The sequence below is a fragment of the Lynx rufus genome, unplaced genomic scaffold, assembly GCF_022079265.1.
Source record: "Lynx rufus isolate CCGP_SWC_20201006 ecotype Redwood Valley unplaced genomic scaffold, mLynRuf1.p SCAF_10, whole genome shotgun sequence".
Classification (NCBI taxonomy): Eukaryota; Metazoa; Chordata; class Mammalia; order Carnivora; family Felidae; genus Lynx; species Lynx rufus.
Window position 1 is genome coordinate 41,443,048 of NW_025814824.1, and position 26,828 is coordinate 41,469,875.

At 39.2% G+C, this 26,828-nt stretch overlaps 1 protein-coding gene across 1 annotated transcript in view; it reads right to left on the reverse strand.

Moving 5' to 3' along the window:
* Nucleotides 1–8,349: 8,349 nt before the first annotated feature.
* Nucleotides 8,350–26,828, reverse strand: part of BNC2 (basonuclin 2) — a 289,917-nt gene continuing 271,438 nt past the window's right edge. The window contains exons 5-6 of the mRNA XM_047098145.1: nt 24,850–26,819; nt 8,350–9,010 (exon numbers count right to left, since the gene is read on the reverse strand). Of these exons, the coding sequence (XP_046954101.1) occupies nt 8,350–9,010; nt 24,850–26,819 (2,631 nt within the window). The remainder of the gene's footprint in view (nt 9,011–24,849; nt 26,820–26,828) is intronic.

Genomic DNA, 26,828 nt, shown 5'->3' on the forward strand with positions numbered 1-26,828 from the left:
CAAATGTTTCCAAAGCGATCAAAATCAGGATGAAGTGGGGAGTGTTCTACCTTCTTGTTTAAGAAAAGACTTTTTTTAAGGGGAGGGGGTGAGATCAGAAGAAGAGCAAAGGGCGGGAGTGGAAAGATAATGGAAAAGTCAGGGGAGATTAAGATAGGCAATGAGACGAACGGATTACTCTGTACAGAGACATGCAAAAACGCTCCAAATTGAGTACTAGATGAAAAAAAATAAACAATCAACCTTGGTTTATACATCTCAAGTGAACCTATTAACTCAGCACATTGTCTGGGAGTGCAGGAGCATCATACCTCATGAATCAGTGCTTCTCAGCGTTACTGCACTGATTCACAGGGGGCGGGGGATGGTTTGTCTCCTAGTGTGGAAGGCAGCGAGGCTTCCACTGACACTGCACCAGGTCAGCTCACCTTGCAGGTGGCACTACCAACAGGGTGGGGTTTTCTCCCCCTCTTTTGGAAAACACTTGCAGGGCCAGGTGAGAGGGCCTCTCTCACTTATCCAGGGGCTCCCCAGAGTCACCTTTCCATCCTTGCGTTCCGCAACAGAAGTGGGCAGGGCCGGTTAATAATGGATCAATTCGCCATCTTTGTTGTGCATTATTTCAACATCACATTTGGCAACAGGAAGCCTTATAAAGTCTTGGTATAGCACTTAGATATTCTCTTTTCAACAAATATATTTTTATACTATCTACTCTCCATTTTTGTTAAAATACCTTTTTTTTCCTGCTCTTCCTTCCCTTCAAAGATTCTTTTTTAAAAATGAAACTTAAAAAAAGCATTAAGAAAATTAGAAATGTCCTCAAACATCCCTGTTATTTCAAGGGGAAAAGCTAATATTAGTTAAGCAGATTCTGTGCAATTTTGGCAATGGAGTTTTTAATTAATTTAAGATTCTATGATGATGTTTGATAAATGATTGTACTATATACATTTGGGGGAACTTAAAAAACATCAAGTCAACTGCTTTTTCTCTAACCCCAAGAATCCTTATTCAAAGTGCTTTTCTTCCCAGCCCTCAGACCGGTTAATGAAATTATTTCACACGAGTTTGTCAACAAGGACCTGTTAAGCTTTCTCTCTTTGAGTCTGCGGCTTTTCTCTTTCCAAATGTTCACATCAAAATGACACCTGCATGAGTCTCGTTCAGTTGACAAATATATTTGCAATGTGACTGCAGCACCAACACCTTCTGTCAGACCTGCCGCCAGACGGCTGGAAGGAAGCGTGGGGTCCCCGGGTTCCGCAAGGAGGACGCGCGGATCGGATCGATCTTGCGCTTCATGTGGTCACTAACTAGCCACTTCTCAACCATCATTTTAGTAGATCAAAGGAGTTCACTATACCAAAATAGCAGCTAATACTTACACACAATTTGGGCTCAAGGTATTTTGGAATGCAGCATTTTCACGTGTTCCTATTTTGTACCTTTTGTCCCCACTTGATTTTGTAAAGCTCACTGTACTCGTAGTTACCAACATTCTCCTAACGTGGAGAATTTTACCTTTTACACATAGGGTAGTCCCTGTTTTCGTGATTAAAATAACAAGCCCCATGCTCCCCCCTCCCCGCCACTTTTTTTTTAGATTGTCAGTCCAGTGTAACAAAACGAAGGTTAATCTGTCGTGTTACACTATGCATTCGGAGATTGTTGTCATTTCAAGATATGCGTGTACATTTAGACCAATGGTTGGCTGCCAAAGCTAAAACAACAACAACTTTTACCACCAGGCACAACCAGTCTGTTTCCAACATGTGCACTTTGTGAAGGGAAAGAAAAATATTTTAATGCTTTCCTTCTAGAATATGGAGTGATCTAATCTTCCCATGCCATTGCCTTGCGGGAAATGTTGCTCGAGTTATAGGGCGACACCCTATACCCTCCAATGAGTGGGCATGGAATTGCAATACTTAAGATTCTAAAGACACAAAGAATTCTGTCACAGGGTCTCTCTGCTGACCCTTTATTTAAGAAGTCATCTTGTTACTGTCCACTTAACAGCTGGAGAGGGCATGGAGAGGCAGCCTTGGGCTCACCAAAGGTGCAGTTCAGTAGGCATTTGCTTGTGTGTTGGGAGGGCAGAGAGGGAGGGAGAGAAGCAAGAAGTAAGAAGAGGAGAGGGAAAGAAGGAGGAAGGGAGGGGTGGAGAAAGAGAGTGAGGAAGAGAGACAGAAAGGGAGAGAGAGGGAGAACTGTGAACGTGTGTGTACATCAGGGAACTCAGTGGGAAAGCGGAGTCCTTGTACTCAATTTCCCCTTCACAAGGGATAAACAGGCAATTACGCATCCTTTTATATTTGATGGCCAAGTGCTGAACTGGAAAGCACACTATTAGTTTGTGTCCCTTCAGGGCCAGGGCAATAAGTAGCCAGGAGAGCTGGGGCTGAAGCAGAGAGGGTGTTGTCTGCTGTTAGTGTGACAGTCTTGTCAGCAGCATTCACATTACTGGAAGGTAATAAAGTGACAAGTAAGTTATTAGAAAGATATGAGGTGAAATTGAACTGAAGCTTTTCACTGCTCAGTCCCAGCTTTTTCCTTTCCTCTTCTGTAATGGTCCACTATTTGTTACAGACTGAGCCTTGTCTTGATACTCTATATAAAAAAGGTATTTTTTTTTTTTTTGCAGTAAAGGTCAGATGAATTTACGGTAACACTTTAGAGAATATAGTTTTATAACAACTATAGTATGTTGCTTCAAAAATATATATAGCATTATAATGAACAGTAATGCTGATCCAATTTGGTGTACTTGTAAAAATGCTCATTAAAAAAAACATTATTAGGCATTTGGAGTTTTCAACAAATGCCAAAAGATGGTATTTCATGTCCAGTTATTGCCGCATGGGCACAAGCATCATCTTGTGCAAGATGTGGACAGAATGGGGATGATGAAAGGACACAAGGAAGGATGGATGTTCGGGCAGAGTGACGACAGACTAATTCACTGTCAGTTTTACAGCTGGATTTATGTAATACTAATCCAAAGTTACCATTTCTGGGGAGCAACTCTCCAACAATAGGGAATAGGGAAATGAGTCTGAGACCCATCAGGTATGGTCTTAATATTAATATGAGCTAGACTAGTACATGGTTTAGCTTTGAGGGAAAACATGCAAACAGGAAAGCCACTTTTATGCTTCATAGGAAGATAAATGAGCTCACATTTTGATCAAGAAGTCTTTAGCTAAGTGGCAATACAGTCATGGCTACAGGGGCAGGCAAAGTAATGATGGAGAAAAGACATTTAACAGCTCAGTTTGACCACTGGCTTTTTCTATACCCTGGGTGACCCATCACATCTTTTTGCTCTCCTAAGGGACTCCAGCATCACTTCCCACCCAAAAACAAAACCACAAACAAACAAACACAAAAACCCCACAGCTGCCCTTGGCTCTTCTGACCCATAAGGATCCTCAGTTATTCCACAAGTTTTCTTCGCTTTCCCCTCTTCCTCAGACTGGGGTGCAGTGATGCACCTGTCACAGGGGGTTCTGCGGGGCAGTGCATCGAGATGCTCTCACCCACTGCTGGGAAAAATTGTACCAGGCTTTTCTTTTGAACAAACACTTCCAGTTCATTATTTTCTTTCCCAGCTACGCTCAACCGGGGAAGGTTCCTATCCCCTACTCAGTATCCCTTGCTCTGCTTTTGGAAAAACTCATTCCCACCAGTCTTTTTTGGTACCTGCCTTTTATTGCCCTCCTTACACACTTAGACCCCTTCCATTAAAAATCAAAGAATGGGAAGAAATAGCAACATCCTCTAATTCGAATAGTTTTTTTTTTAAATGGCATTTGTTCTAATTGCTTAAAAGTTAAGAAAAAGGGTGTGTCCATAGGATAAAAGAAAGGTTCTTCCGGATGACTGGTTTATGATAGATTAGTGTGTCTTATTACAGTTGAATTTTATTTACTCTGTTAACAGCCAATCTAATCCAACACCAACACACCAGGTACAAGTTGGGACTGCTCAGGTCAACACTTAGCAGTAAGTAGTGTGTCCACCTCAATCTGATTACTGGCTTCTTTATGTTTTAGTGGCCCCCGTTCTCATTTTCCCGTTTGCTTGGTACACATCTGGGGTGGGTACATGGGAAGGGGAACAAAAGGTCACTTTTTATTTGGTGGCACTCTAGGGCATGGGTTCTCCTGAGTAAAATGGGGAGAATGCCTCCAGAACAGCCTATTCTTAGAACTGCTCTTTTTTAAGAGCAATGTATACACTAACAGGGCTATTAACCAGTTAAGTGTCTTTCTCCTCTTATTGGCAGGGCCTGGAAATTCATGACCAAAGAAATCACACTACAAGGACAGTGGCACCATTGTGCTAAATATGTTTTCAAAAAAGATGTTTGTCACGTTGAGAAGGAAAACATTAATACCTCCAAACCTTCAAAAGCCATCAGGCTGAATTGGACAGCTAGACTAAGATCTGAGATGCGTTACACTGGGTTCACTTATCTCAATACAATTCATAGCAGAACAAAGAATGTCAAGCTTTTTAATCACATTTTAAAAACCAAATTACTTATTATCTATCCTTTCTCTTGCTCTTTGTCATCCCCCTCCATAAGCATGCAGATATTCCCTAAAGCAGACTAAGCCTTTCTGATATGTACAAAAACATAGTTTAGAATGATCAAAACAGTAAGTTTCAACATCAGCTAGTGAACATGCACATTAATAATACTGCCTCATTTTCTACCTGTGACAAAACTGTGGTTAAAATTAATCAAATGGGAAAAAGCTGCTTCGATGAAAATCTGCATCGCTGTTAATTTTCAGCCAGCACAGGATGGATGCAGCTCGAAAGAAACAGTTTCACAAAAGAAAACTCCTATGAAGAAACAAACAAGTAGGAGCAGACAAAGATGATGGGCCCAGTGATTAAAATGCTTTCTCCTTCCTGTTTGCAAGTAAGCCTTGGGGTCACCATCTTAACTAGGTTTACAGTTAAGCCAAACATTGCACTCGGGCGCACACCCAAGAACAGGCAACACTTTGGGACGGGAACCTCTGTGCAGTTCATAATTTTACATTTCATGTACCGCTTCCATCCACTCCCCCATCCCTTTTAAGCAATAATAGGCTTTATATTGGAAAGTGTTATTCACCCATTTAGAAGGCCACCATAACATCTGGGCACTTGAGGCACAAAAGTAGTAGCAAATAGGGGAGATACTTAAAAAGAGCCAGTTGCCCAGGACTCACTGCCATTTCTCTGACAAAATGCAGGTGAACACATTCAAATTTCCAAGCAAGGGAAATTCTAGTTTGAGAATCTCATTACTTCTGGACTGTTCCATCTGGCTCTCCACATTAGCCCAGTTTGTGGCAAGTAACAAACATTTGTTCTAAGCCTGGTTCATCTACTGATGTGACCTGCTGACAGCTATGGAATTCACTCACTAGGACTATTTGACCTTTTAGTTGACATTAAACAGACTAAACACTGATTCTGTACAAGATGAGTTCTAATATCTCAACCAACAGTGTAACTTTTAAAAATCACTGAAATAAAAATGTGTTATTTTCATAAAGCTAAGTGTAATTCAGCCTACCACAGTCCAACATTTAGTGTTTCCATGATCTTTTGTTGGGATACTAAAAACATTTTTTTTCCACCCTTTTTGAATCGAATCATTTCATAATGGGGCAACAGCACAACACAGAGAACGCTAAGAGGACCAAAATGTTTGCAAACAAACTTTCATTATTCTAGTTCAGTTTTTCACAAACATACTGTACATAGTCTTATATGGTATAAAACAAAGGAAAACATCTCTGTCTATTCAATTTAACACAACACCAAAATAAAGCAATTAAGACTTTGGGGAATTCAAAGGTACAAGAAAACAAAAATGGTTATTACTAATTCCTCAGCTTTTTACCGTAAACATTTGTCATTTAACAGACATAGTGTTTGATATGGTTTCTTTTGTACTGCAAATACTTTTGGTCTTTCCTCACTGGAGAACAAAGTGAATTAAATGAACCCCATAGTATCCTCTGAAGGAGATGAGAAGATGAAGCTTCTAGACAAGTCTAGCTTATCTTTAAGAATCTATTGTTTCTGAAATTTTTACAAATAAAAATACTGAATCCTCAACTAATGATGCTTATTTTTGGAAACAATAAATACTGTGAGGTACAATAAATCCTACAGGAATAATAATAACAACAGAAACATATTAACAGTTTCCTTTGGCAAATTTAACGGAAGTGAATGCTGATGTGAACATAGAAAAAATAATTACAAAACATATGAAAAATGGAAACAACATGCAAAGTTAAAACAAAGGGGGGCATTTCTAACTTTTAGACTGATGAGAGAAATGTTTGAGGCCACTAAATGCAGAAAAGAAATACATTCTCTTTTAAATTATTGTGTACTGTTAGACAAAATATTCCTTGTTTATCTGTCTCCCCCCCTCCCACCCCCACCTTAAAAAAAAAAGGAAAAAAAAAAACAACAACAAAACACAGTCTGCAGTGCACATCCTAATGGTTTTGGCTGCAGACTGAACTTGAGTAAATATCATCATTTAGTGAGTATGTTGTGGTAGCTGAGGGCTGCCCATGTGGTTAACCAGCTCAGGCAACATGTGTAAACATCGGAAACAAAACAAAACAAAACAAAAAAGGTTTGGAGAATCGCCTCCCCCTCTTTCTCACTCTCAATTGCTTGGTTTCAGGCTTGCTTTCATTTCTCTCTGACAAATCATGTGGGGAAACACAAAACACTCAACAGTGAGAGATCCTATTTTAAACCCCCCTTCGTCTGGCTTTTCAGAAAGGAGTGTTGCTCAATTCAAGTTCAGCACATGTTTTCAAAGCTTCCAAGTACTGCTGCTGTGAAATGTCTTTTGATTTTGTCTATCAGACAGGCCTGAATCATAGGACTACTGCAGAACTTGCAACAAATTACACAGCCATACAACAGACCAACCCAGTTCAGACTTTTGCTTTCTTTTTAAAGGAGAAGGGGTAGGTCCTGCAAATGAGTGTTCAACACTGTTACTGCATTCAGCTTTGTTCCATAGTGAGTAATTTGGGCTTTTGTATCCTGAAATATTATCCTGCCTCTGAAGAATAAATGCCTTGGCTGTTTCACACCACATAATTTTGTTTTCCTTTTATGTAACTTAACATATAAGCAAGAAGGATGCAATGTTGATTCTAATAACATTCGGCACTTGAAAGAATCACCAAGTGTTGTTTTTTTTTTTTTTTTTTTAAAGCAGTTTTCTGGTGGCCGACAAATTGGCCTGTGGTTATGTTGAGTGACTAATTGTATTTTCTTTCCTGGAAACTTGTGCAAAGTTGGCAGTTTTGTGTTAACACTAATACTTTTGTTTGGCATTTGTGCCCTATACTGACCAGACCATTTTTATACAAGTGAATTTTTTTAAAAAAGACACTTACTTGAAGTATGGCAATAGTTTAAGGATAAAAAAGAAGCATGGATATTACACGTCCCCTTGTAGTGTATGAAAAAAAGTGCATGACTGGGTTTATGTACTAGTACAGGACATTTTAAAAAATCAGATCTGTGCTGTAAAGCATGCCAGCACCTCCTTATCACTCTATCTAGCAGGTAGTAAAAACAAGACCATGGTTTTTTTGTTGTTTTTTTTTTTAAAGAAATGTGCATTAATGCTAACATAAATGAAAAGAGCTAGCCAGCAAACTATTTTTTTCCTGCATATCTAACAGCTGGATGTAACTGTAAAAATTAAACAAAAGAGTTAAACAACCATCAATACAATTGCTTTACATCATTGGCCTCTCAAGGCTAAATATTTACAGGTGAATCTGCCATGCTTTAATTGAAGATTCTCTCAAAACCTTAAAGTTCACAAAAGACAACTATTAGAAGTTCCTTTGTTTCTTTTTTCTTTTTTTTTTCCCTTTTATTTTTTTGCAGGCAACAGTCATGGGTACAAGAAACTGTCCCTTTGCAGAGGACTAAGAATTCTTATTCTGTCAGAATTTGGGCCGGTTGCACACTTTATGTGTGTGTGTGTATGTGTGTTTTAAGGGTACTTTGTTTTCACCCCCAAATTAAAGATCCCACCCCTTTCCCAAAACTATAAAGGAAAAAGAAAAACAATTTCAAAAGCACCTAGTGTTTATCTTTTTATATCTAAAGAAAAGAAAATGTGTGTGTGTGTGTGTGTGTGTGTGTGTATGTAGACACAGAGGCGTACATTTGTATACACACACACACATACACATACACCCAGGTACACAAGCACACACTGACTATGGCAGTTCAAACATGTAGGCCATCTGGTGAGAGCTGGCATTTGTAGTGTCCATTCTGAGACTAATCTACTGAAGTGAAGGGAATGTTTTTGTGGAGATTAGGGTTCTGACTGTGCCGATTTCGGCTTCGCACAGAGGAGAACATCATATTGCAACCAGGGACTTTGCACTTGTGCATTTCTCGCAAATGCACAGTTTTGTAGTGCACTCTCAGAGTCCCCTTGTTGCTGTACATTTTGTGGCAAATGTTGCACATAATCCCACCATTGCTCCCGGACAAGCTGTTGAACATCAGAGATCCTGAAACTTCAGCCCCTAGACTGCCAGGGAGGGCAGGGGCCTCGGCCTTGTGTGCTGACTCCCCACTGTCACTCGCCCCGTCAATGTCGTCGAGAAGAATACCCTCGTCGCTGCCTGCGTCGGATTCTCGGGAAGAATGGATGCTGCTGCTGGACTGGAGGCTGGAGGTGGTGCTCAGGTCAAGGACCATGTAGTCCTCCGCCATGCCTCTCCCGTACCCGTTCAGGTGGGAGTCTTCAGTCCCTGCGGGAGAGGAGGCGTCTTCCCTGACATCGAGCCCCAAGGGGTGCTGGGCACCATAGATCTTCATCAAAAATTCATCCCGGAGGCCCTTGCTAAGAGAGGGCTGCGCTGAGTCCAGGCCCATGTCATCGAGTTCTTTGGTCAACAGTTTGCGATGCAGGTTTATGTTGGCACTGTGTCTAGGAAAACAAGAGGGAAGGGGGGGGTAGGTGTAGAGGGAGTGGGGAGGGGTGAGAAAAAGGAGAACATTTTAAAATTGATTCAGCTTCCACCAGGCATCAAATAAGCACATTCATTGCTAATTACACCATTATAAAAGCAAACATTTCCCTACATCCTCAGGATTTTGGAGTAAGTGGTAGTGGGGAGTGCAATAAGGGGAACTTTTCATTAACATCATTTTTATAAGAGTAAAATTCTTCAATGGTAGGATGAATGCAAGCCCATGCACCTTTTTCTCAATGATAGTTCTCTTAGCTTTACTAGGTAGCAGCATCAGCTGCAGAGAATCTCATGGCAGAGATTTCAGAATATATTAAATAGGACAAAAGAATGGAAACTTTCTGCTGTCTAAACTGAATAATTTGAATTTACACCTAAAAAAAACCCCCACAAAGCAAAACAAGCTCTTTTTGTCCTGTAGCACTTTATTTAGAGGTATAAAAAAGATCATTTTTTTAAAAAAGTAAATGGTCTAGATAATTTCGATTTAACTTCAAAAAATAATGAAATCTTTCCCCCTCACACCTTCCTACACTTCAAGTTTTATGTAGGAAAAATTTAGTTTTACAGATTAGTAATTTGAAATAGGGTTACAGACTATCATAAATCCCTTTCCTCAGAATAATGTGGGACCTCAACTTATCTAATAGGAAAATAGACTTAATTTTCAGAAACTGCTGCCTTTTAGAGTTGAACATGCTTTCATCAAGTAATTTGACTTTTAAAATGTAATCCTTTAAAACAAACCCTGAAAAACAGAAATCGTTTTTTAAAATAAAACCCACCCACCATTTAAAACATCACACTTAACAACAGAAAAAAACCCAAAGAGACAAAAAAAACACCCACACAATAAATACCCCCCCAAATTAAAGCACAATATACAGTCCCTCTACTTTAACAACTGGAATCTGCACTTCTAAGACAAGCAAAACTTTTACTCTACTAAATGCTTTGCTTGTGCAAAAAAAAAGAAAAAATAGGATTTGTCCCACAGCATCCATAGATCCGGATGTCATGATTTACAAAGCCTGATATGTTATTATCTCTCTGAAAACATTGCCTTTGTATTTACACCCCCCATTTATTTTTAAAGTGCCCTTGGGCATATACCTCTCTCCACCTGCAATTCTCACATGTTTGGCAAGTACCTAAATTGAAGGCTACCCTTCCAAAAAAAAAAAATAAATAAACCAATAAGTAAATACACAGATACATAAAAGCTTCTCGGGAATGGCGGAAGCTCTCCATCTTGAAGAAGTAATTGTGATAATAGAAATGACCTAGAATGGCCAGTGTAACATTCAACAGACCTCCTGATTATAATTAAAATGTATGAAAGACCAAATGAGTCACTCCATTTGGTGACAAGCATGGCTAATTTCTTAGAGATGGTTGAGAGGTATGTGCCTCAGAGACAAGAAAGGTAGGAAAGACTTCTCCACCTTTCCACACAAGACAATATTTAGCACTCTGGGTGTTAAGGGGCAGAGGGGCAGCAGCCCTCTCCACACTGCACTTAGGAAGGCTGAGCTTACCTTGTGATAATAAGATCAGCTTTCTAATCTTTTGCTAAATCGATCACAAAAGAAAGCAAGAATGAGAGACAGAGAAAAAGAGAGAGAAAGAGAGAGAGAGAGAAAACAAATTCACATTCTAGACATCTGGTTTAAAAAAACTTACACAATAAAATAGGGATTTAAAATGTTCTGATCACAAAATCATTTCTGTCATAAGCGATCATCTCATATGCGGTCTTGATGATTTTCAGATCAGCTGTACCATCCAAAAATCATGAATTGAATTGAGATAAACCAAATTCACAGCATCATCATCATCTATAAATGAGTTCTACTCAGATGCATGCAGTGTGCAAATACGTGAGTGATAAACAGAAGCTGTCCCCGCAGTCCCTGCTCTGACACTGTTGCTCCCGTTTCCTTGGTGTCAGATGGCAGATGATTCCAAGTGCAGGGTGCCAAATAAGCAAAGTGCAGGAAATGCCTACCCTAACATGCGGGTGTGACACCCCCCAGAGTTGTAAGAATGTGGAAACAGAGTTACACTAAGTAAAATAACCCTGTCGATAAAACAATCTGCCAACCATAAGTGGCCCATGAAATCCTAACCCTGCTTATTATTTTTAACACCCTCCCCACTTTAATTTCACAAACACACATTTTGCGATGATTGTAATCTAGAACTCTGTTGCTTCTCACACATCTGCAGTTACCACTTCCTAGATTCACTGCTGAGAAAACAGCAGCCAGACACACAGCAGTCACATCCAGACACACTGAATAAGAATAAATTAACATTAACAAAAGGACACACTGATCACCCAGATGGACACTTCTTTCCTAAGATGACTTGTGAATTACACATCTCTACTGATATGTTACCAGGAAGAGAAGTTTCTCTTCATTTCTCACTTACAGCAATAGAAATCTGTAATCTAATTAGATGATGTACCAGCCCTCAATATCTGTCAACCAAACGATGTGCAGAAATGTGTAGACTAGCTCTGGCACTCCGTTCAAGAGTGTCCCTTTTCCGCTGTCAGCAGTACTGTTGGCCTCTGCTAATATAATTACATTGACTTTTATTCAATTAAGAGCTATCCCTTGCTTAAAAAAAAAGGCTACTTTATCAATTGATTCAGGTGTAATGCAATAATAAAGATGAACTCATGGCAGTGCATTAGCTCTGCTGTTCATAACTTCAGTACATGGGTTCATTCATGGTAGTCGATTTCCATTATGCAACCACAGTTCAAGAGAATTGATTCTTTTATGCTCATTTCTTAATCTATTTCATTTTTGTTTAATAATTGTCCTAAATATCATATGCAAAACACTTGAAGTGGGGATGGGAAGAACAGGCTTTGGAAAGTCTGCTCATTCACTCTCATGATAGTGGGGTTGGAGATTTTCTAACAAACTCACACAGTATTACAAGGGCAGAAAAAGGAAAAGCGAGAGGAGAGAAAGAAGACAGACCTATTCTTTAGAGAGTACTGATCCTGTCCCTCAAGAGGTTAGGTTCAGTCTCTACAGAGTAGACAAAAGGCAGCTTAACAAAGACCTATTGTTGGACTCTGGAATCAGTCGATCCAAACCATTAATTGTCATAAAACACTGTCCTCATGAGGAGATACAAAGACCTAGGGTTAACAGCAACTTGCAAGTTTATTTGGATCAGCAAAATTAAAAGGGCAAAAAGAAAGGGAAGATGGAAGAGACACAGAAAGAACTCATGCCTACCGATTGTCAGATGAAGAGAACAGGATCCTAAAATGGGAGGAAAGCCAGGAAGTGCTGGAAATAGGAGAAGGACCCCTAGTAGAGGAAGCAGTGTCCAAGGTGCATGTAGTAAGTGGAAGGAGGCATCTATGAAGGAACCAATTTTGTGCTCTCCAGAGACAGAGATGGTTTTTCTAGAAACAGACTTATTGTGAATATTCATCTCCAGAAAAGAGAATCAATCATAAACAAAAATATATATTGTATTAGAACTCGTTATACAAGAACATACAGAGTATGAAAGTTCTTTCTACTTGCTTTGATTAGATAGGGATGCCTATATTCAGATACAAATTCCTCTTACAGAAAAAAAAAAAGTCACTGGGATGGAGAGAGAAGATGAGTTCCTAGGTAGAAAGGGTAAGGATCTGGTCTTACTAGGTAGGGATCTGGTATTAATTAATGAGTACAGTAGCACTAAGAGAAGAGTCCAAAATGTAGCCCCAAGATAGTCACTTTCAACAAGAACACAAATTAAATCTCATTCAATCTCCAGTCTCCTGCAGTAAAGGAGAATACTCTGCACATAGGAGACACTTGAAAGTACTTTTATTGGCCTTCAATCAATAATATGCACAAGTCTTAAAGAAGCTTTTCCCAAAATACATTGAGGAAAAGAAAACACAATGATCCCAAGACTGGAAGCACATAACTGAATATTTAAGAAAAAGACACTGGTAATACAGCAAAGGGTAATTCTGACCCTATTAATACCACAGTGTGGTACATGGAAATGCTATATAATTAAGACATGAACTAGTCCTATAACTTGGGGTGTGCTTGGAATTACAACAGCTTCCTCTGAATCTCTGTACTCTTTACTATTCCCTCCACACTACGAGTTTACCAAACACCTTTTGAAAACTAAGATTCTTCTTAAAAGCAAAAAGTAATGAAGCCTTGGGTAGGGGAGGTCATAAAACCAATATTAACTCCTTGACATGCTGAGTGGAAGTGCTGTAACTGGACTAAAGTGGATACCATTCCTTTTCTGTTTCTTTAATAAAAATTTTACTGATGTCAATTATATTTCAATTAAAAAAAAAGAACACTACCATGCAACCACCAAAGACACTAAATTCATCAAACACAGTTAAGTAACTGCAAGTGAGAGAAAGTAAGTCTTGCTGGGCATTTCCTTTCTCATGTCCCTCTTGTTCTAATGCCCACTTAATGCAATGTTTGACTCATAAAAATTAAAGTTAAAAACATTTTAAAGAAAAAGTGTTTTGAGGTTTTAACATTGACTTTGATATATAGGGAAATAACTTTAAAAAAATTGTTCATGCCCAAATTGGAAAATCAGAATATAGTAGTCAAAATTGAATATAGTGAATTAAGCCATAGGTTACATGAGAAGTCCAATATCGAATCAGTTTTGAATAGAACCATTTTAAACTTAAACAAAATACTTGATTATTAATTAACTGCAATATTTTAGGTGAAATGGAATTGAGGCTCCATTTCAGATTAGGTTTTGTCTTTATTTTCTTGCTCACCTCTGCCACTCAACACACACACACACACACACACACACACACACACACTCTCTCTCTCTCTCAAATTATACTGTCCAGAATGTCAGTGACGTACACATAACAGATACCATATATATGGTGTGTGCGTGTGTGTGTGTTTGTGTATGTATACTTGTGTATGAATGCATATATGGGGGTAGAGAAGTAAATTTATAACCAATCTGGAAAAACCTAGCTGCCAGATTTGAATGTACTATGGGATATTGAATCAACAATACTCCTGAATAGAAACGTGTATCATCTATCCAAATCCATAGTAATTAAAAATTAAAACCTGTGCCTCTCATTAATTCTTTTCTGACCTGGATTGCTAGGACATTATTTGTTGGATTTAACTCTCCCAAATTTTTGTTTTAATGGTAGGAGGCTTATAGCTCTGTGAATTAAATGACATTTTTGATAGTATACATTTCTGCAAAACTAGTAGCTGTTCTATAGGATATTATTTAAAGATTCTCTCCAGAAGAGCTGAAAACCATCTCTAGCTCACAAACACATACAAAAACTGAATGTAAAATTTTAGTGAATGCTTAAAAAAACCCCAAAAGTAAAGAAGTACATATGAAATGCAAGAAATAAAAGCTAAGCAAATTCTTGCAAATTAAAAGTATGAAATTCAGTCACTTCAATCTCTTTCAATATAAAACAAATCATCCATACTGGTCACGCAGACAGTTCCCTCTACATTCAAATTATTCACTTGAAGATAAGCTCCCACCAAACTCTTTAGGGGTTTAGCTAATTTACTGCACAGATACGGCACGTCTGTTGTAATAACAGGTAGGATGTATTGGGGTCGACCATTTATCAGAATTAGACTTCTTTTCTCAATTCACAGTGAATTATGCTGCCTACATGACTCCCCTCTCTCAGAGCCCGCCATCCCCTCACGGCCCCTAATGTGGCAGGCAAACAAAATTGACAGTCTCATCTTGTCAACAAGGGGTGATTCTCCTGAGAAGCCATTTAACTTTGCCGAGGAAGCAATGTATTAATGTGCATGTCCCGGCAATGTTAATCATCTTCAAGCTTCCGACCTAACTTTGACGTGAACGAAATCACCAAATTTGTTTACTAAATGAATCGTAATATGCTAATAAGAAAGCATGACATATATGGAAAAGCCAAACAGATGGTTTGTTTACTCCACTTTGCAACTTTATAAATGTTGTAACTCTGAAGATGTTAGTGAGAATTATTGGTTTGTTGGCAGAGGCAAATGTGTCTTTCGCATACTAAATCTGGTGCTACAGTTAGAAAACAATTTGTCATTGCTGTGGAATGCATAAAAAATGTTAATGTAGTAATGGCATTTGGGAAGGCAGATTGGTAGATGGAAAATGTGTATGCTGGATGCTCAGGTTAAGTGTAGAACTGATATCCAACAGCCCTGTTCCCTAACCATTTTACTTGTGAGTTGCATCCGACAACATCAAGGCTTCTCCAGGGTGCTGACTGAATTCAATAGGTACCTGCTGCACTCTAACGTGACAGGAGCGTGCTGCATTGTGAAGAGGGTTATGTTTTCACAATATTTGGAAATTTCCTCAATCAGGCAGCTCATATGGTGCTCAGTTTACTACTACTGGTGGGTATGAAAAAGACCATGAACACCGGCATCTTTCAAGGAATTAAATGAAGCTGAGCTATAATTCTGAGTTTTATATATAAATATATTTTTACCTTGGATGAACTAACCCTCAAGTCTTCCAACCCTTGTGTTACAGTCTGACTTTTATAAAGAGCTTAGAAGACGTGTGTAAAATAACAGGAATGAATTTTTCTCTTGACACTCAAAACTTTCTGCCATTTAAAAAATAACATGTACAACATGAAACCTCAATTTCTTCTTGAGATCTTTTCCAAAGGAGATACTGCCTAAGACTAAATATTCAAAATGCGTTACATCATTAAAACGGTTAGTTTCAGATCTTTTAAAAAGATAACACTAGGGATGTATGAGTTCCTCAAGGGAAGGGACAGAATTTCATAGATCATCAGTATTATTATTTAGGTATGGTCTCATCTAGAATTCTATATTGAAAATGAAAGTACTTAAGATACATGAACAAAAAGAATGCACAAAACCTAATTTATGCTTTTGGTTAAATGATGTTAAAACTACCAACGAAAACACGAAAACTTCAGTTAACTAAACCAGCAATACACCTATGATACTAAACATTTCAATTTTTAGAAACATTCAATTTTTTTTTTACCTTTTGTTCCACAAGCATAGGGGAAAGCAGAATTTTATATTAAAAAGGTGCTTATTTCTCTCCATATTACGAACCACTCCCCCAACTTCTTAGTCTTACATACTGAGACTACCTCTAATCTTGTGGGATTCCCTGGTGTACCACCATGTAGTGCTGAAATTTTTACCCACCTACAAAAGAGAAATGAGAGAACAAAGTGATCTAAAGAAACCACTGAGTTCATCTTGCTGCCCCAGGATCACTTTGGAGCAAGAAACATTAGCAGCTATCCCAGCCTGGCGCTTATATCTCATTTGAAACATCTCCTCATTCCTGACCAACAAAGAAAATTTCAATAAAGTACTTTTACTGGTTTAACAACAGTGAGCTCCTGGGATTGTCAAAGTGCTAAGCCTTTTCCAAGGAGAGAAAAAATCAGCAGCTCAAATATAATTAACCTTCTATTCTCAACACAAACTGCCACGCACAGGAGCTCTGCAGTCTATTAGCAAAGTTATAATGGCCAACAGGCAGAAGCAAAATTGGTCAAAAAGTTGGCTGCTGCTGTCATATTTTTGGAATTATGATTAATGGCACTAATAATGTGGATGATTACTGATATGTGTATCTCCAGCAGTTTATCATATCGCTCTGGCTGCCTACGTCCACAATAAACAGGATGCTATCATTTACCTCTTTATTGAAGGCAATCCTTCTCTTGAAGGAGCATATTCTAATTACTTCGTAATGTTTTATGTCTTAAACATTTTGCAGCTCTGGACCTTGCCAACTGCTTCATGTCTACCATTGATTAATTACTGAATGTTTAATCAAAATTTAGAACCTAATGTAGTCATTTATGAGCACACTGCAGTGCCAAAGTAGTTAGGCTTTGCTCCCAAGTTTAGAGAGTGTTGGGTTCAAAATCAAATCCCAGCTATACATGAGGATCCAAGAATTTCACCTTGGGTGCTCTGAGGTTGCCAATTCCATCTCTGCTGATGAATGGAAGGTAATCTAACTACACGGTAAACAGCATCTTTACTTACCCTCTCCCTACTGACTTCCCTCTCCTCTTTCCCTAATTCCCTAATCAACAGAGCACCACCATTGGCTGCTTTGGAGAACAAGAAGGTCCTCGTGAATACCCATCATGAGAACATAGTTTTGAAGTGGTTAAACAAGTGAAAAATAATTTGCTGGGACAAATACATGAAGTTTTTTCTTAATGTGGATTTTTTATGGTACTGTCATACAACCATTCACCGTTGAAGTTAAGTGTTTTTTTAATACCATTACTGAACTGCTGAAATGGATGCTAATATAGCTTGGAGTGCTAATGTCAAGTCCTGGTAATAAAAAAGACAGACTGCTGAATGAAATAATTTCAAGTAAAAAATAGAACAAAAGTGCTCTCTCTCTTGCTCTCCACTTTTATTGAATTGGGACTGACTGAGCCAATTGCTTTAGAAGTCTGTAAAACACAATTACTAGTGAGCGAACTGACCCACCAGTGCCCCCTCAGTGACAGAGCAGACTAAAAAGGCAGCAGGGTCAGAGCGGCCCCCCTCAGCTGGCCATCAAAACGAAGAGGCTTCCTTCTGAATGTCTGTTGTTCTCATTGTCCAAATCTGTCTCCTTTTACTTACAAACCCTTGTTATTTCCCATCAATGTGATAAAGTAACTTCATACATTACTTTCCAAGATGAAGATGTCTATTCTGGCTATTAAGGATGATCTGTCTTTTGATATTCTTATTTATGTGGATGTTTATGTATAAACACACATATACATTATGTGGATGCATTTAGATTAGAATGTTAGCATAATTTTTGAATAGCTGGTAATAATTCAGATTGATATATGCTCTAGCAAAATTGAAGCATCACTTATATATGTTCAGCTAGAAACACTTGGCTTTTTTTTTTCCCAAGGTAAAGTCAAAATAATTAGAGCAAGCAAGAAAAAGAATTAAACTGGAAGTGGGTAACATTTTTCCCCCTAGTTAATAAAAGAAGTAATAAACTCCATAAAGTACTAGAGTTAAGATCACTAACACTTCAGGCATAACAGCTTTTTACCAGGAATTTACAACTCCTGTTTTAATTCAAGCAGCTTGCATTGGGACATAAAATCTAGGTATTTTTTTTAAAAGTGTAGTTTTATGTTAAGTAACTGAAGAAAAATCATCCTTTCCTAAAAAGTATTCTTTCCTCTTCTGCAGGCTGTTTCTTTCTCACACATGCATGCGCGCGCGCGCGCGCACACACACACACACACACACACACACACACACACACCTTGGCACTCAAGAATCAAAGTTACTAAATCCCTTTTTTATGACATTGTAATTTTTTGGCAAGTGTAAACTCCTTTCATATTCTGCCACATTCGTTTATTTGAAGCTTGTGGGAGTCTTGCAGCAAAAACATTAAATTATTTAAATTATTTCTGAAGCTTTTAAAAGAAGAAAGATGCTTTCTAGCCAAAACTTCACTAAGAAATTTCAATACAGAAAGGAAAGTCTCCCTTCCTCTTAGCACAACAAATGATCACTCATAGTGAGAGACAGCTGGTAAGAAGGCTTTCACCTGAAAGAGAACCACCCTCATCAGAACCGATATGATCAACTGCTAATGTATGTGTGCAGTCTTACAATCTGCTTTCAGTGAGAATGGCCTATGTTTTGTAAGGAAAGATTATCTACAAAACAAGTATCTCGAATAATTATGTACAAGAATATTTATGACCAGTAAAGTCTCTCAGGGTGTCAAATAGATGGTGGCAGACCCAAGAGAGGAAGAAATCAGGAAGATGACCCTTTCCAAGTGCTGCCATCATGAAAAATACTGCCTGTGCACTCAGTATGTGCATTCTGTTCTAAGTGCAATTTTTGCCTGAATTTTCAAGATAATGTCGGCAAGAGTAATAGCTTGTTCCTTTTAAGGGAAATAAGGAGTATGTAGGAAGCATGTCTGTGTTGCAGCTATGTGTGTAGGAAGCTATGTATCAATAAGAGATCTAATATAACTCTCATCAATAGAATGTGTAAGAATCTCTTTGTATCATGAAAAGGAAGTCATTCATCCACCATTAAGTGGTGTTGTCTATTTGGTGCTCAGTTTGGAAGACGGTGGAAGTGACTGGTATAGTTCTTGGAGTGGAGGAGTTGAAAGGTCAGCAGAGGCTTAAATGAGCTTGTCTTACATCCAGCTGGGCCAGCAGGAGATCATTAGGAAGATCCGAGGCTCACTTTAGGCTTGTCAGAGTCTCTCCCCATGATACAAGGAGACCGTTTTGCTCATTGCTCTTCTCCCAGTGTATAAAAAGAACCCCAGAGACAGGAATGACACCAAAGTTTATCTTACTACCAAAGTTTCGCTTGAGGAGGGCACAACTAGCAATTACTCAGAAGGGGGATTTATTTTGTTTGTTTGCCTTTGATGGAAAGTAATGGAGATAAGTACAAAAGACCTATTGATCTGCTGGCTTCTACTGTGAAACCAAATAGAGTAAAGGGTTGGTGGGGGGGGGATCTCTTTCTTAATATTTAAGTGTCAGAGGACCTGTACAACTTCACCTTAGAAAAGATTTTTGGAAAAGGAGAGTTTCAGTTTGATTGGCAAACGTATAGTAAATGAAATGGCTGATGCCTTCAAATGTTCTCTTGTATTTGAAGAAAATTAGTGCACTGTATTTGACAGCTAATTTTATTACGGCAAATAGACTAATAGTTACCTCAAACTGGTGCTAAGTGGCTCATTTCTTGAAGGTAGCGAAATCATGTGCATTTATTGAAAATCTCTCTTTAGAAAAGTTCTCTATAAGTTTCCAAACATAGAGAATGATGGAAAAAATGGATGTTGCTGCTGAGAAGGTGATAACAGGAGGCAGGTAGCATGTTTTCACATCCTCACCTCTGTTGTTAATGTATGCAGTGGCTCATCAGAGGTAGCTCATGCTAATTTATTCCTGCACACCTGTATAGGGCTAGAAGTCAGGTAATCAGACAGGCAAAAACTATACATCTCTGCTTTTCAGCTACAGCTACCCAGAGGCCTATAGAGGAACAAATTTAGTTCTGGAGACATCAGCAGGTTTTAATAAACCAAATACAGATGTCTTCCTCCATACAAATCAAGAAGTTTACATGTTTAAATCTGGACTGATTTAACTAGCAATCAAAGAGAAGGTTCACACTTGGCACCAACAGTTGCCTCATATTTATTTATAAATCACCCTAAGCAAATATTATTTTGTTTTTAAATTTATTCACGGGGGCTGAATCATCTTTCCTACACCTTGAAGATTAAACATATATGCTTACCTTTCTAATAAAATTTAAGACAAACTTTGACAATTAGCTGCCACTATTCTCAGAAATGAGGAACAAAGATGGTAAAGATCATGTAAGATGTAAAACGAGATAAATAGTTCTTTCTAAGCAGATAATGTAGTTTCTGTGTACAAAGTCTTCATTTTAGCTGAGGGAATTTTAAAATTGCCAATCACTAAAACAGATATAAATAGATTTTAATGTATTAGCAAATGATAAGGAATTTCAGGGAAAAGGATAGAAGGGCATTTACTTGTTGTTGTTGGTGGTGGTGGTGGTGCTTTAATAAAAATCAAATGTAGGGGCGCCTGGGTGGCTCAGTCGGTTAAGTGTCCAACTTCAGCTCAGGTCATGATCTCACAGTTCATGGGTTCGAGCCCCGCGTTGCGCTCAGTGCTGACAGCTCAGAGCCTGGACCCTGCTTCAGATTCTATGTCTCCCTCTCTCTCTGCCCCTCCCCGGCTCGCACTCTGTCTCTCTCTCTCTCTCTCAAAAATAAACAAACATTTAAAACATTTAAAAATAAAAACCAAATGTAACTTATAAAGGGCTTCCCTTATACATAGGTGATCCATGGCCATTCAGCCCTCCTAGAGATCAAAATTCAAGACAGATGATGAAAAATGAGCAAAGGTAAACTAGGCCTTGCTAATTCTGGCGATGACACTGTCTCCAGGAAAATTTCCTTTATGAAGACTAGGTTCTAAGCCAGTTAGTTATAATTTCTTCTTCCCAGGATGTTTTTTGTATGCATACTTCAAAACGGAGGGTCAGCTTCCTAATCCCTGAAGGAACACTATCTTAGTAGCAAAAAAGTCCAGGGATAAACAAGAAGGAAGGAAGAGTGTTTAGGGAGTGTCACATCTAATACTACACAGCATCACCAGTATATACTTATATACTTTAGCAATCACCTTATAGTAACATAGTTATTCACAGAGAAAATAATTTATATTTCACTTCTATAAACTCAGAAAAAAATTTATTCCAATAACACCTAGTGACTGGATAAACTGAACCTCGTGAATATAGCTTTCTGTCATTAGTGTGGAAGGGTCCTCTTTGCTTTTGAATTTATTACGCTCACACTGAGTCACAACATTGTGCTTTGAGTCAGCCCTAACAAACCACACATACCTCCTCACTCCCCCCCACCCCCACCGCCCACTGCTTCTCCTTTTGTATGACTTTAGACAAAGAATGTTCCTGCTTTTCAAAAAGGTTTCAAGTTCATCTTTTAAAATCTAGAATGACCATAAGCAAAGACCTGGAAATCTCTAACTGCCAAATCTAAAACACAGTGTTTAACATCTTTCTACTTATATCTTATAATAACATGCCTATTTAGAGACCAAAAATGCAATCCCTCCTTGTATATAGCCATTTTGGAAAAAGCCCAAGAAGACCTGTGTGTCACACCTGTAAGGTGTTCTAAGCCCCAAGACAAGAAGACTGCTTTTACAAACAGAAGGAAGAGGGTTATTCTGTTAGTTTCATCAGTAGACATCCTGTAGCCTTGCACACTGCAGCCCCCACTCAAAATCCCCTCTAATGCTTTATTTGCACAAGGAAGACATTGTGGAGTCAAGGATGGATGAATCAAGACTCTGGGGAAAGGAAAGAAATAGGCCTGAGGACAGCAGGATTAAAGGCAAGGAAGGGTTTCTGTTTGGGAAGGTCTGTTGGCTCAGAGAAAGGTAAGGAAATTTGTCTTAGCTTCACAGTGAATTGAAGAAGAAAAAAGCAGGGGCACAAAATTCCGAGGACTCTCATGATTAACACAGCAAAAATGAAGAGAAACAGAAAGGTAAGTTTGAGGGGGTAGATCAGAGATGTGCTCCAAGAGGCTCTGTGAAACAGTAGATTAAATTCCAAGTCAACATTAGTGGAAGAAGTGACGGTAACAGGCTGATGTGGGAGTAATGTTTAAGTTCACTCTGCAGAGATGCCGGAAGAGGCAGGTACCCCAATAGCATCACTGTTTCTGATTATGTAGTGGTAGCTACGGTTGCATCATATGTTAATTCAAGTCATAGACTCAACAAGGATGAATACTTTTTTTAAGGAAAAAAAATGCTCAGATTAAAGTATCATAGGTTTTGTTACGTTTTTTAACCTGTTATCAAAAAATGTGTGTATTCCTGAAAAGCAAAACTTCAAGTGAGAATCAAAAAACTTGGTATAGTATTTTTTTCAATTTGCTTTTCTTCATCTATCATGTGTTACAAAACTCCAGAATTATAAAGATTAACTGTGATGTGGTATTTCACCCAAATGAAATGAAATGCAGTGCCTGTCTTCTGAGGCTTGCAGTCTCCTGTGTGACTGAACACACACAGGAGGATATGTGTACTCTGCTTCCCTAGAATAACCCAGTTATCCCAGACACTATTCTAAATTTCCATACGGCTAGTCATCTGCCAAGCTCCTAATCTCTACAATAAAAATGGAGATTGAAATATTCTCCTGCTATTAATGAATGTTTTTCCTTAGACAAACCACCCTTTCAACAGTACCTCCTTCTACATTAGGACATAAAAACACAAGTGCTTGTGCTTTCTAGTGGTGTGACATAAATGAAAGCACCATGCTTTGGGGTGTTGTAGCCTTTTGGCCCCACAGCCATTTATGCGAGTGTTGTAACTTTCAGTATTTTCAGCAAACCAACTAAAACTGTGATAGAATTCATGCAAATAAGCTTAAATTTTGGCTTGTCTTCAAACACTCCATTTCCATAAATATTTTATGCAGGTCTTCATGAGTCTTTTATTTTTGTTAAAAAAAAATCCAATGCATTAACCTCATTATCGCAAGTGCACTATTTCAAATATAAAAGAATGAGTATTACTCACAAACTTGGGGGTGGGAGGTTGTATACGGTACTCTATTTTATTATTCAAATTACAGAGATCTTATCTGTTGTATTCTTGTAGTGTCAATGATAACTCAGAACTGAAAAGAACTTTGTGACTAAACTTTTTATAGAACAAGGTAAATGGGACTGGGGAGAAGGGAAATCTTTTAAGAATATAGATTTCTCTTCAAAGCATATTTTGAGTTGTACAAAGAAAACCACTTATTTTCTCAGAAATTTTGCTTTTAATGGATTGGACCCCTTGCATTTCAGCACTATGGAAAATACTTTTTAAGTGTTATTTTTTAAAAAGATTAATCTTTTAAATGTGAAGACAAAACAGGGTATTCTGGAAGCAGGTCACTACTTTTCAGTGGTACTTTTATTATATGTTACTTTGCCAAAGAATTCTAGTCAATTGATAAGTGCTAGAATTTGGGAGGTGGCTATTTGGAAGCTTCCTTGTTTCTTCTACATATACCGATTTTTTCCCATCTAATGAAATTTTGCCTAAAATTATTTTTAAAAGACAACGTAAACCAAAAGCCACATTCAACATAATAGGAAGAATTAACTGGTGTGTGACTCTGGGTTGGGCTGGTGTATTATGTAAATGATCTGCTCATAAGCTTACTTCAAGTGCAGGATAACTGTGTTACCCCACCACTGACCACCTTGACACATTCCATTTATATTACATTTTCTTGAGGATTGAAAAAGAACATTGGAGGTTTAAGACCAGCTGCTTCTGTTTAAACCCAACTGTTTCAGAGCTGTAGCCACATAGCTAAGGTGTGATGTCATCTCAAAGCTGGACATAATATATTCTAACTGATCCTAAAAGTATATGCATGCCCCCCCTTCTGTGCATAATTCCCACGACAGACTGTATTTTAGACATGTGCTCAAAGACAATGTGAAGTTAAAATAAAGAAACCCATACCACCATACCATTTCCCCACATTAATAATTATTTTGGTCCCATTTTCTTCTAATATTTTCGTGACTCTTAAAAGAATTCAAGGACATACTAAATACTCATGTAAGAATGATAACATTTCTGGTTATACCTACGGAGATGCAGGCTGTCTCGATGTCCTGGACCTATGGTTCTTTCCATCCGTAAATTTCTGTTTCTATATTGGATAAATATGTGTGTATGAAGATAATATATTGATTTAATTAAAAAGCCACAAGGCAAAGCAGAAATATATATAACAGAAGCTGCGGCTTCTAAGTGAAGCTTCATGAGGAAGCAGGGAACTGTGTACATAGTTAACTTATTCACACCTAGATGCATGGGGAAACATACATACACACATACACAGAGCACAGAGAAAAATGGCGTGCATTACTGGGTAAGATGGCATATGATTCTGCATGCTTAATCATAACAAGCATCAACTGCAACAATCCTCCATGAGCATGGCAGCTTGGTTATCTCATGGTAACTGTGGACAATCTTTACGGTGCATCGAAAACATCTCAGTTGGATTTTTTAATGTTAAGTCCAACATGACTGGCACCCTCCACCCCCAGCAGGAGCAGCCAATGGAGATTTACTGACCTGTCTCTGCTTCGGCGAGAGGGGAAGGCAGCATTGCAGCCAGCCACTGTGCAGACATGCATCTCTTTTAAGTGAACGTTCCTGTAGTGAAGCTTCACACTGTAGGAGCTTTTGAAACTCTTCTTGCACACGTAACAGATTTTGGGGTCTGGGCTAGAACACAGGTCACCTTCTGGGGAGAACTTTTGAGGGCTGCCGTAATTCAGAGACGATGTGAAACTTTCATGCAGGGCTGCCATGCTGGCCCCCCCACCATTGTACAGTCCATACTGGCTCATGTAAAACATGTCGTAAGTGGGATCTGTAAATTCTTCCTTCACCTTGATGACATCCTGGTGAGAGGGCTCACTGTGGTTCTCATCAGGCCTCTCACTGCTCATCAGGACTTTTTCGCTCACTTCACTGTGAATGTGCTCATCGCCTTCCATGGACTCCTCACCTAGTTTGGGCTCTGAAGACTCAGATTCATTCTCATAGTCCCGCTCAGGTTCTTGGTCCTCAGAAGTCATGCTGTCAGCCCTTCTTATTTCAGTCCTTGAAATGCACCGGGTCCTGCTATGTTTAGAAAAGTCCTTCACAGAAATGCCTGGACTCATCTCCTCTTGGGAGTGGCAATGATTGTCATGGCTCACATCGTTGACCACAGCTCCGCCATCATTAGGGTCATCATCTTCATCATCAAACTCATCAGCGGTATCAATGATTTCCTTCTCAATCTTCACAGGCATGCTGGACTTCCTGGGCTTCTTCTTGGGTGCCAGGTCAGCACTGGGCTCATGAGTGGCCATCATCACTACTGGTGCTATGGGCTCAGAGGGTGGTGGGGGGTGCTGCTCTATGGTACCACTGGCTGGAATGATGGGACTGGTTGGGAGGGAGGTTGGAGGACTCACCATTTCCCCCGGAGTGAGTAAACTTCTATAAAATGGAGGAACTGGCTGTACAGTCTTTAGCCCAGAAAAAACCAGCTGGCTAGGCAGAGGATTCTGTAAGACGGGGTCTAATGGGGGAGTGGTAAAACCCATTGGGGGCCGGCCAGGGCTTGTGAGTGTGAGATTTGATTTTGTACTTGCTATAACAGGAGTGGCAGCTCCTGATGTGGCACGAATTAAATCTTTGTCTCGGTTATTTCGTAGCATAGGCATGTGAAGGCGAGGATTAGGGTTCGCACTGTGGCGATTCCGGCTTCGGAGGGAGCTAAAGACCATGTTGCAACCCTCGATGGTGCATCGGTGTTTGATCTTCAGGTGAACAGCATTATAATGAATTTTGAGAGTACCTTTGTCATAGAATGTCTTCCCACATGCATTACAGAACACTCTTCCTTTCCTAGAGGCTGACCCCATCCTTCTCATCCGATGAATCCGGAATGAGCTTTTTGGGTGTTCAGTTTTGGTTAGATCACTGACTGGGGCAGAATTCTGAATGGGGGACACACAGGCTGGCTCAGTTTTGGGCTCCACATTGGTAATGCTGGTCAGGGCATTTCTATTAGGCGTCTGATCATTCTTATAAGGTGTGGGAGATACTTCAGATTCACTGCTCTCATTGTATTCATTCTGGGTTGAAAGGCTTGGTTCCCGCAGCCTCAGTCCTGGTTGCTCTAACAGTAGCCCGTTTGGAGGCAATCCAAGCAGTGGGGCTGAGACTGGGTTTATATACTGGAATGGAAGCAGAAATGCAAGGCTGTTGGGGATGTTTTCAAAATGATGAATGCTGGAAGGGTTGCTGTTCTCTAGGTGAGCAAGAAGGCTGGGACTCCGGGTGCGATTATTGCTCTCAATGAAAGTCCTTATGTCTGAGTCTGTCTTTGAAGACGGTACAGCTACGGCCTGCCCTTCTTTCTCCTGAATTGCCATCAGCTCCACAATGGATTTGGTTTCTCCAAATCGCAGAAACTGCTGAAGGGTGATGATTTCCTCTTCTCGAGACATGATGGCCCAGCGGTCCAGCACCTTGCCGGCAGCATCCTAGAGGCC